At 39.8% G+C, this 12,844-nt stretch overlaps 1 protein-coding gene across 1 annotated transcript in view; it reads left to right on the top strand.

Annotated features, from left to right (window-relative positions):
• Positions 1–12,844, top strand: part of plxnd1 (plexin D1) — a 62,096-nt gene that overhangs the window by 20,070 nt on the left and 29,182 nt on the right. Inside the window, 6 exon segments of the mRNA XM_058784669.1 lie at positions 2,240–2,338; positions 3,490–3,579; positions 3,765–3,855; positions 5,327–5,484; positions 10,020–10,165; positions 10,754–10,859. Of these exon segments, the coding sequence (XP_058640652.1) occupies positions 2,240–2,338; positions 3,490–3,579; positions 3,765–3,855; positions 5,327–5,484; positions 10,020–10,165; positions 10,754–10,859 (690 nt within the window).

Below are 12,844 nucleotides of genomic sequence, written 5' to 3' on the forward strand. Positions count from 1 at the left end.
AGTGTCCTCTGTGGGATAAATAAAGTTAATATTAGTCATATATTAATAATACTTCATTAATATTGTGATTTATCATCCCTGTTATAGTATTATTCATAAGTCAATTTATTTTTCACCATCTTTCCAAGTTCTGTACCTCAGGTCCAAAAGAAATGTAGAAAGAATGAAATGAAAACACCAAATACATTTGTTATTTTCAAAAGGGAAATACTGACATGGATGTTTACAGAGCAGAGGTCACCTTTTTAATTCCAATAGGAGAGATGGACTTTTTTTTTCTTTAGTATTATTATTTTGTGCTGTAGTATTGGTTACTGTGTTATTTCTGTTTCAAAAGGCAGCCATAAATAACACTTTAATATCTAAAGAGTGTTTATGTGATTTTATGTTGTGAAATGAATAAATGCATAATAATCGTAATAATCGTGAAACCGTGATTATTCCTCAGACTATAATCGTACCAACAAAATCTATAATCGTTGCATCCCAATTCAAAGATCACACAATCCTCATTAAAAGTGACATTAAAACACATTTTAGACTTAATATTAAGAAATGTGCATTGCGCGCAAGTAGTACGCCAAATGAAGTTTAATTATAATTTTTATATCATTAAGTCTCAAGTTATCTGTCAGTAAATATGTTAATAGATTTGAACTATACATAGTATGAAATAAATGTATTTTAAATATATTACTTTTTTATAGTGACAACCTTTCACAATAAACCTAAAAACATATTCATTGCTTAATTCAATAACATTTTGGCTTGTGTCTAAAGCAAATATATTGATTAAGTAAGCAGATTTCAGTATTACGCTGAACATTGAATTCATTGAATGAATTATTTCCCTGAGCTTGTTGCAGTGCATGCTGGGATTGCCTTCTCTGCTACTGTAAATAAAGACAACTTTGAAAGGCCTTCGTGTATATTGTGATGTATTTTTTAAATGTGCATCATATTTTCCGTTCAAGCTGGTCCCTGTTACTTGCTTTTAAACAAACTGAACTAAACCAGGTTTAAACTGAAAACTGTGATTTCTGATTAGACCAATGAAAATGCTCTTTAAATGACAGTCATGTGTACAAATGATGGTGAAACAGAGAAGTTTACACATAGATAAAAGCTAAAATGACCTAAAATAGCTAAAGGGGTTTGTTGTTCTCATACACGTCAGACTCCTCCGTGTACAAGATAATGAATGATTCCTCTGCTGTCAGACAGCAACATGTCTCTCACTTCATCCATTTGTTGACATTGCACTCTGGGATTGGCTTCATGTAATTATTCTGCATACCTTTTGGAGCAGCATTTAAAGTATCGGAGCAGGGCTTCATGCCTCCAAGAATGAAACAGCATGCAGGACTGCTTCTGAGGAAAGAGGAACGCTGCGTGTGAGACAGCTCACATGTTTGACTGTTTGACTCAGCTTCAGACCACTTACTGAAAACACTGGCAATGAGCTCATATTCCCATATCTGACCCTTAGAACCAAACAGGCTGAGTGCACAACACATCTCTCCGCATTATGAGCTTCAGTGCGACACACGTCACAATGCTACAACACTGAGAAGAGTTTGCTTTGGGCCTAGAACTAACAGTTTTCACATGTCAGTAACACAAAGCACTGCTGCCCATGGATATATACAGTAAATATATATTTACTGTGGTGTAACTGCTGTAAAAACAGCTCTAATTACCTAGATCTTGATAGATTTCTGAAGTTTAACAGTTTAGTTTCAATTATTGTTATGGCTGGAAAGAGGAGGAAGTTTAGAGACATTAATGTTAAAGTTTGTTTATGCAGCAAGATGAAGAATGATTTCTAAACAGCTGCATGTCTCTCTCATTTTGAACTTGAAAATAACATGCATTGCTGAATTGCGCGGCGTAAAAACAGACTGCTGGGAAATATGTGGCAATTCAAGAGACGTTTTGGTCGACATGCAGCAGGAAAAAAAAGAAGATTTGTTGTGTTTTTCTCATATGCTAACACTTCATCTCTCCATAAAAACACAGTGAGGCGCAGAATGTGGAGTGATTGTGCTTGTACAGCCATAAATAACTGATGTTTGCATTTTAACTGTGCCCGCCCTTCCTCTTGTGTTGACATGTTCCCTCATACACACACACACACACACACACACATTGCAGACTGCTTGCACTCATAGTTCTCTAAACACCGCTCACTATTGTTTAGTTGAATCTCATTTGTTCTCACCTCTTGTTTCTGTCCCAGAATTCCTCGTCTTGTCCCAGGATGGTGGCCTATGATGTTCCTCCACTGCCTTCTGGAAGCACTCATGTCTTCTCGCTGGAGCTCAAGAACATAGAGCATGTAGGACTCGAGTGTCTATTCACACACACACACACACACACACTCTTGCATATGTGGTTTATGGGGACTTTCCATAGGCGTAATGGTTTTTATACTGTACAAACTGTGTTCAGTTTACTGGGACGCATGTTTACATTGTAGTACCAATGTCATTATGTACATTTGTGTCTTCATAAACCATATAAACCAGCACACACACACACACACACACACACACACACAGATGTGGCTCTTGTCAGAGCTCTGTCTCAGTATTGATGGGCTGTGGTTTGCACGGCTCATTTGACCCTGTTCACTCACTCTTCAAACTGTCTGTATAAAATAGCATGGTGTTTGAAGAGCCTGTGCTGAGTGGGTGCTGTTTGTAAAGGCTGGAATACTCTACATCTGCAACACAATCCAGACAAACAAGAGAAAAACATGTTCACAGACGTTCACTCTGTATTCCCCAGTAGACTTCCACTGGAAGTGTGCAACTCTCAGAGTGTTTTCTGCTGATTCTTGCAAACTGAGGGATGACCCTGTTGAAAAGACCGCACATGCTGGTTAGGTGTGTTTTGAAGCATGGCAGCTGGTTTGAGCTGGTTTAAGCTGATCCTTAGTTGGTCCTAAGCTCAAACCAGCTGCCATGCTTCAAAACACAACTAACCAGCATGTGCGGTCTTTTCAACAGGGGAATGTGTTATTTTCTGTGGTAGATCTGCCGTCCCAAACCTTGGGTTCTTCTGTGCATCAGAAATGAGGTAGGAAAAGCTGTAGAGTAATGTAGTCACCCATCACAGAGGCCCGGATCAGGTCAGCAGGTCAGAAGCACACGTCTTTGATCGAGCTAAACGCTGAATCTCACACAGACTGTTGTGCTGTGGCTAATGAAGGCCTCGCAGCGCTTCCTCTCCGCGTGGGTCTGCATTATGGCTTCCAGATGTGTGTGTGCGGGTCTTCATCATGACGTCTGAGTGTATTCTGAGCTCTGTGCTGGAGTGTCAGGAGTGTGATGTGACGGTGTGGTTTGTGAGGACATACTCAGAGATCTGTCTGATCTGATCTTGTGATGTTGTCTGAGCATGCCTTGAGTCCCATGGGACGCTCTGATGGGATTGGACATAGCTGTGGCTCCGCTCGTCACGCTCTGTGTGTGTGTGTGTGTGCAGGGCGCTGAGCTGGACTGTGATTTGGGCGATGGGCAGCTGTACAGAGCGCAGTGGCTGGACGGGCCGGTGGTGAACTGCAGTGGAGTGACCGTAAGTTCACATCTGATTGACTCGCACTCACACCAACAGAGCAGCTCCAGTCTCATTCACTCCTAAACACATCATACAGCAGGTTTCCTCGTACCTTTAGGAGATTTAACTTTAGAATATGTCTGCAACTGCAACTCAGATCTTTGATTTACTGATGAATAAAAGTGTTTCATTGGTTTGTGCAGCTAAAAACTACAATGTGGAGCAAGAAATTCCATCTGAATCTGCGGAGAAGAGGAACCAGCAGATATATAGACAGTCCAAAGACAATGACAGGTATCAGTTCACACACACACACACACACACACACACACTGATAACAGATGGTTCGCTGGTGCCCTTAAGGAAGTGTGTGAAATCTGTGTAGTAATCACATTAATGCTGAGCATGTGCCTCATCACCATCAGACTGTCTGCTGCTGACACTGACTCATCACAACACACACACACACACACTCACACACACAGACACACGCACACACACACACACACACTCACACGCACACATGTACACACACTCACACACACACACACACACACACACACGCACACGCACGCATGTACACACACACACACACACACACACATACACGCACACAAACACACACTCACACACAGACACACACACACACACGCACACACACACACACACACACTCACACGCACACATGTACACACACTCACACACACACACACACACACACACGCACACGCACGCATGTACACACACTCACACACACACACACACACATACACGCACACAAACACACACTCACACACACAGACACACGCACGCACACACACACACACACGCACACACACACACGCACAAACTCACACACACTGTCTGAATGGGGGCATTCCATAGACTTCCATGGCTTTATATACAGCTAGTTACAAATGCTATAACAGAAATCTTTTTGTCTGTTATAGATTTTGTCAACATCAGCTAATCAACATCAAGATTTTAAGTTAAAAATGTATATGTAGGTATACATATACATGTTTTAGGAGTAGAATAAAAGAAAGAATTGTTTTATTTTAGAATAAAACCAAGATTATTAGAGTACATTTAGCAAGAAAATACTATTTCAGTACTTCAGAGTTTGACATGCAGTTTACAGTAATGTGTTAATTTCTTACTAATTAATTGTGAAATGTATCAGCAATTTCTGAGTGAAATTTGTCTACACCATTGTTTTAGTGTTTGAGGGAATGTGTAAGTTTTAGGTACTGATTTTATATTGTTTTAGTTTTTCACCATTGTAATTACCTCTGTCTTCACTAGTTGACTTGAGCGGTCCTGCAGTGTGATGAATGAATGAACTCACTGTGTAATAATGCACATGTAATAATTGAATTTCATTCAAAGAGAAATTCCAGCACATCCTGTTTTTGTTCATTAATGGTTAAAGTTTTCAGACGTGTTGTTTGAGAGTTCACTGCTCATTTTCTATATCAGTGACACAGTTGTTGACTGTTTGTGTGAATAGTCCAGTGAGAAGCAGCGATGACGCGGGTGTTTTAACACAGATATTATCAGACACACAGAATGATCCGCAGGCCTGTAGCGTGTTGATGCGGTCATGTGCTCGCGTAGCAGCCCTGGATCCCGGGCCTGTGTGTCCCCAGTTCACCCACAGACAGCCCTGCCTGGCCCTGACTGGGTTAAAGCAGTGCTTCAGACCTCTGAAAGAGCCTCAGAGGACAGATGTGTAACGTGTGTGTGCGTATGTGTGTGTGTGCAGTGGAGGTGTACAGCTGCAGCGCGGGCGACAGCGACTGCTCTCAGTGTTGGGGCCGTCAGACGCAGGGCCACATGTGTGTCTGGTGTGATAACAGCTGTCAGCAGCAGGACCAGTGCCACGCCATCACCACACACTGCCCGGACCCACACATACAGAAGGTACCGTGCACACACACACACACACACACACACATGCACACACACAGTGAGGTTAGACAGAGACTTTAACGGTAACACTTTAGAATAATGGTCCGTTGTTAACAAGTAACTATGCAGGGAGTAATAGGTAGTACTACATTAACACTTCACTTAATACTATTAACTCATAGAGAGGCAAGATTAACTAAGCAGTAAGTAATAACAATTTTAGGACAAAGGTAGTTCCTTATTAGATATTTGACACTTATTAAATAAAAATCTCCTCATTGAGAACTACTTGTGAACTATGACCAATTAATAAAGAATAACCAATTAATTACTAATCACAACAGTAACATCTTAAAAGTGAACAATTGGGTTCTTTGTGGAAACTAATTTATGAATATGATTTCCCCCAAATAAATCAGCTACAGTTTGAAATTGTGACTTCTACTCTTACCAAAGGATGGATGTACTGTGCTTATTTCAGTCAAAAACAGAGAATAATAATAAAAATAATTCATTTAAAAATGTTAATAATTAGGAAGTGATTGAATTAGTTAACAATTATGAGCTGTAGTTTGTGTCAGTTCAGTATTTTAGTGACAGTAGGCTGGGAGGACTTTTCTTGAATATAAATAATAATGTTCTCTTGACAAAAGCAATTCTCATCCTTAATGAAGCATGGACTGCATTTATATTGTGTTAAGCACAAAACAGCATATTCCAGATTACATATGTTAAATAACTTAATAAATTACTTAGTAATTACTGAGGGGTTAAGGTGTTTTTCACTTTAAAATAATGGTCCAGATCACTAGTAGTTCCTGAAGGCTGACAAGGTAACGTTTGAGTAATTAGTGAGGGGTTCATGTATTTTTCACTTCAAAGCTAAAGTGCTACTAAGGAACTACTAGTGATCTGGACCATTATTTTAAAGTGAAAAACACGTTAACCCCTCAGTAATTACTCACACATAAATTAATAAGTTATGTAATGTTTTATATCTGACACATGATACAGTCATACATTTGTGTGAAGCACTAGTGATATTTTACCAGTAGATCATCTGGAGCGGGATACATATTGAACTGACAAAACAGAGTTCATAATTGTGAACTAATTCAATCATGAGCTTGTCAGCATCACTTCCTAATTATTAACATTTTTAAGTGAATTATCGTTTTTATTATTATTCTGTTTTTGACTGAAATAAGCACAGTACATCCATCCTTTGGTAAGAGTAGAAGTCACAACTGTAGCTGATTTATTTGGGGGAAATCATATTTATAAATTAGTTTCCACAAAGAACCCAATTGTTCACTTTTAAGACGTTACTGTTGTGATTAGTAATTAATTGGTTATTCTTTATTAATTGGTCATAGTTCACAAGTAGTTCTCAATGAGGAGATTTTTATTTAATAAGTGTCAAATATCTAATAAGGAACTACCTTTGTCCTAAAATTGTTATTACTTACTGCTTAGTTAATCTTGCCTCTCTATGAGTTAATAGTATTAAGTGAAGTGTTAATGTAGTACTAGCTATTACTCCCTGCATAGTTACTTGTTAACAACGGACCATTAGTCTAAAGTGTTACCACTTTAACTCCTGTTTCTCAGACGTTTCTTCTGTAGAGATAGTTCTCTCTAAATGAAAATCTGTTCATTGTTTATTCCCCCTGGGATTCTTCTGAAACTGTACAAGCTTCTTTTGTTTTCTGGGCAGGAAACAAAGCATGCTATATTATTTAGACAAAAAAGGGAGGCCAGTGGCTTTAGAAAAATACAGATATGATTCAATAATGACTGAATGGAACGGTTCCTTAAACTCCTCTAGAGTTTTAACAATGTGTTTTACTCTGCTCAGATTCATCAATACTAAACTCTGCAGAGAGAAGTTAGAGTCTAAATTAAACATTTATCTTATCTGAGCTATGAGTGTGAGTGAGTGTGTGTGTGTGTGTGTGTCCTAGCATTGCCTCAAACTCATGTCTGCAGTTGAATGTGTTTAAGAACAGCGTGTGATTTGTGTGCTCTGCTCACACGTTCTCTATCTGTCTCTGTGTCTCGCTTCGCTGAGGGTGTAAATGAAGGGAGCAGCAGGTAAAATGATGTGAAGCGGGACTCGTTACACTCCGAGTGCTAATGATGCTCGCGGGACTGTTTACAGGCCGTCACAGATCTCACACAAATGCGTCTTTACATATACTACTTCAACGGCTTTCACTCTTTTTTATGCAGTATTGTCTTTGTGATGAAACTTTTCAGTGTACCACTACCCAGAATTCTCTCTTCTCTGATAATATGACAGGCAGGTCATTTCTTATTGAAACTAGTGGTTGACCGACACTTGTTTCTTGCTGATAACAATATCTCAAGATAAGATGACGAGTAGCTGAAAAAACATGTTGTTGCTGTGTAAACAGCTCTATTTAACATTAAAAAGCAATGGCTAATGCCAAACATAGAGCAGCTTCTGCATCTTTGTGCAGACTCCTGTGGTTGAGTTTAGTGATTGAGCTGGAGTAGTCCAGTCACGGTCCTCCTGTCAACAGCACAGGTTTGGCGCTGTTCATTTCCTTTTCCTGTTTGTCCCTCTTCAGCTCCTCCTGCCTCACTTCCTGTCGTCTCTGCTGACACTGCGGATGAAAGTGACCCAAAAAAGAGCAAAGCGATTCTGTGTGTCTCTGTCATTCATTCCTATTTACTCACACTTCATTTATAAGCCACAGCACTCAGGCGTTTGACCTGCACAGACACACAGAAACCTCATCCGAAATGCACAACACATCTACATCTACTAAACAGCAACAATATAGAGCAGTCGGTCACAACAAGCACATTTTCTGTGCACATTAAATCAAGTGTAGCATTAGTTCTGGCAGGTCACGTTAGTCATGCTCACATCTGACTCTCAGCTGATCCCCATCTACCTATAGGAATACCACACCTATCTAAGCATTCATATATAAGGTCCCTCAGTATCATCAGCAGTTTTCGTGTTGCTCAATAGCTAATTACCCCTCTCCATCCCCAGCTCCTCCTCTGTCAGTCAGGATTCAGCCTTCTGATTCTCCTTTGAATCAGACTAATTCTAAAATGTGTACATAAAATTACTGAACTTTAACGATATCTGAAATACATTTGTTGGTTCTGTTCTGTTTACCCTGGGGTATCGCTGCTCTCTCTGCTCTTATCTATGCTAGGCTGCATGGATGCGCAGGGAGTTCTTGCCCAGAACAGAACCATACCGCAATCCAAACTGTATGCTAATTGTCAGTCATCTTTGACAATAGTGGTCCTGACAGAAACAGGAATATTTGCATACTTTACAGCATCATTAATGTACATTAGATCTGCAGTGTTGGGAAGGTTACTTTGGAAATGTAATAGGTTACAGATTACAAGTTCCCTATCTAAAATGTAATAAGTAGTGTAACTATTTCAATTACTGTATTAAAGTAATGTAACCAGTTACATTTTATTTTATTTTTTTTGGATTACTTTTTTAAATTTCTAACTGTTAGTCATTTTGAAACATGTAAAGCAGGCAGAGTTAACCTTACAGTAGAGCTCACACTGATTACTGTCAGACTTTCAGAATCCTTCATCGTTTTAATTCATTTAATTTTAAAACACAGCCACCTCAAAATCAGACTTAATTTCAGATCATTATTGGGTTAAATACAGATTTAAATTCATAACAAGAAATAGTTTAGTAGCTATGGTACTGTTTTTGTCAACTATGACAGGAAACACTGGCATCTAACAATGCTTTGAAAAAACAGTTAGTCTTAAAAAACAAAGCATATACACAAACCCAAATAGGAAATAAAACAGTTATCTAAGAAGCATGTGTCCTAAACTCCTGAAACATTGGTGTCTCATATTTTAGAGCAGTCACTGTAATTTGGGAAAGAAATCAATCAAATCTGTGTGTGTGAAAATATTCAGATGTAACCCCTTTGTAATCGTTAACATTTTCATAAGTAACTGTAATTTAATGAATTTTTTTTCTCAGTAACTGTAACTAATTAAAATTACATTTATTTTGTAATTAAATTACGTAATTCCATTACATGTAACTATTTACTCCCCAATACTGTTGATCTGAGCGTCACTCTCAGCTCTTAGAGTTAACCCTGGATTTCCATAGTTTCACAATATTACTGTTTTTACTGTATAAATGCAGTCTTGGAGACTTTTTTCAAAAAATGAACAAATTCCAGTCTTTTGACCAGTAGTGCACTTTAGAAACACGTGTATGTGTGTGTGTGTGTGTTTTAGGTGCACAGATTGTTTATGAGTGAAGTTGTTTAGTCTGAAGTCTGGATGACTTACCCAAACCTAATGAACATATAAACATGTTAGGTTTATGATAACTGTTCTGCCAGGATTTCAAAATAAACCACGAGCTGATCTTCCCACTCACTCCTGCAGTGTCTCGCTCTCTTCTGTGAGAAACTGACTGACCTGTAAGCGTGCTGGGCTGTGCATTGTTTTCTCAGTTGATTCGCTGTGGTGTCTCAGTCAGTGTGTGTTGTGTTGATGTGCAGGTCGAGCCGCTGGCGGGGCCGCTGACCGGTGGAACGCTGCTCACCGTGCAGGGCAGGAACCTCGGACACAGCGCCGCTCAGCTCAACGTCTCCATCGGCCATGTGCCCTGCAGCGTACTGCCACAATACTACACCGTCTCAGTCAGGTACAGGACACAGATCAAACACTCACACCCTTCATTAGCTCCATGTGTGTGCACTGCATATCTTTTGGACACACACTACCTGCTGTTTAACCATGTTTGACCACTTCCTGCACTGAATGACAAATCCATCACTGCACAGAGTGTCATTTGGATGTGATTGACAGTTCAGACCGATACAATGTTGATTTGAGCTTCACATGATGTCAGAGTTCATCTCCCTGTTGAAAAATCCAGCATATGCTGGTTAGGTATGTTTTGAAGCATGGAGCAGGAGCTAGTTGCTTAGGACCAGCTTAAACCAGCTCAAAACATACCTAACCAGCATGTGCTGGATTTTTCAACAGGGCTGTGCTTCAGTTTTTACACTGGACAGTGTTTATTGTGCAAAAGTACACAAAAATGATTAATTTAGCATAAACTGTAATGTAGGCAGAGACCGTATTTATCCTTGTTGCAGGTGAGCTATATTTAGTGTCATCTGGGTTGTGTTGAAACTGTATTCATGGTTTTTGGGGGCGTCACACAGCTTCACCAAATGACAGATGAGTTTATGGCTCGTGATCCAGCAGTTTGTGTGTGTGGCTACAGGTTGGTTTGTGAGACTGGTGCATCGTGGGAACAGACGAGCGATCGTGTGACAGTGAGCGTGGCCGGGAACGCTGTGGGCGTTTCAAAGGACATCTTCTCTTTTGTGGTACGTGGAAGCCTTTGTTCTCTGTTGATTTCCATTTCACACCCTCGGAGTGATGATCCTCTCCTGCATTCTCGCTTTTGTCTTCATCCTGATTTATTTTCCCATCACACCCTTCACTGTGTGTTAGACCACCCTCTCGTGAGGGATATTACAGAATATGCTAACAGATGCTGATGATGCTGACAGATCTCTACACTTTCACCAAACGTTTGGCTGCTGATTGAGAGGAAGGACGGCGCGCTCTCGAGATCAGCCGGATTCGCTGCAGTGGGACTCATGATGGGCTTTGCTTTATTTTGTCTGAGGGAGTTTCAGGGCCAATGTCATTTTCACACGGCATTGAGAGATACGGTGGCACATGTGGTTTGTTTTATAAATGAATGTGAAGGAACAGACTGTGATTTGGAGCCACTGAGCAGATCCACACTGAGTCTTCAGACTGATTTTCTTGTGCTGATTTTAGCAGCAAACCTGTGGACAGTGGCGGCTGGTGGAAAGTGTTCTAGACGGGGCGCCACATCCAACAATTTTAACATACATCCCAGTATGATTTATTCCAGTATAACAAAAAAACGTTTCAATAAAAATAGTTGTTTTACCAAGTTCAAGATTAAGTTTGAGGATGATTCTCATAAAATTCTCACAAAGAAAACTGACACTCTATCCTCTAATTTGACTGTTAAGTGCTTTGACACAATCTGTATTGTTAAAAGCGCTATATAAATAAAGGTGACTTGACTTGACAAAATTATATTTTCTGCAAGAATTTGTCCAGACAAATTAAAACATTTCTTAATTTACATAATTCACAATTTATGTATACAGTGCAACAGCAAAAACTGTGAGGAAAAAAATAAATCTTACATTTGTTTAGATCATTTTCTATAACTTCAAGTCAAGCTGAGTACCAAACAGAACCACATAGATGCCAACAGGCCAGTCACCTTAATCTGACTGTATAGAAATACATACGGATCCATTCAGAATTATTGAACAGTAAATTAATTTTACAAATTAAAAAAGTAAAAAAAAAACATTCTGAATTTGTTGAATGTGGTGATCTGAAGGCAGCTCGACATTGCCAGTGAACAGCTGATATGTATATAAACACCACTGTACATAGCAAAATCTTATAAAAACACACTTCGGCGAGTGTCCATCATAAAACACTTGCCAGACATGCGATCATACTGAAATGTGCCCATGCAAAAAGCTATCAGAGAGCGCACAAACACGGACTGTTTGTACATGAATAATAACGGATTTGCGCGTCTAATACATACAGTATTATATTATACAGATTGTTGTGTGTCACTGTAATTGTCTTTACCTCCATTACAATCGTCATCCATCTAAACTTTACTGGTAAGATACTGGTTTGCTTTATTCAACCCATACAGACTAGTCCTGACTTCATATTTCTTATTAATAGAGGTATGTTTGTTCCCACCAATCGCTGCACAAGTTACGGTTACGTTCCCTCCCAGAACTCATAGAGATTGCATTGCAGTGCCTGCAGTTCGAAAAAACAAATCTTTGTATGGAAGTCTATGAGAACAGTCAGGGTGATTCTTGGCCAGAGAGAGATCGGCCAAAAAGGGGCAGTACTCCACAACATGACTCGACGTTGATTGGACTATATATCCAGAGGCACAACAAGCAGCTGTGGCTGAATGTGATAGAACTTCGGTGGTGCATCGCCCTGTCGCCCTAATGAAGACGCCGCCCCTGCCTGAGGAATCTGGGGGAGAATTGGTAAATGCATTAAAGAGATCTGAGTGCAGCCTGGGGACGATTGAGCTTAAACTGCTAGCTGTCCTATGGACAGTAGCTGGTTTTTAGCAGGTCAATCTGTCACCTTTTTACAAAACAGCTTGAGCACTTTCAGCCATTAGGAGCAGCTGGTTTCTTACTGGTCCAACATATTCAGTCACCTTCAACCAGTTCATTCCTAGCTTGCATCAACAAGAAACCAGCCACCATGT

This window comes from Onychostoma macrolepis, chromosome 08 (assembly GCF_012432095.1).
Source record: "Onychostoma macrolepis isolate SWU-2019 chromosome 08, ASM1243209v1, whole genome shotgun sequence".
NCBI lineage: Eukaryota > Metazoa > Chordata > Actinopteri > Cypriniformes > Cyprinidae > Onychostoma > Onychostoma macrolepis.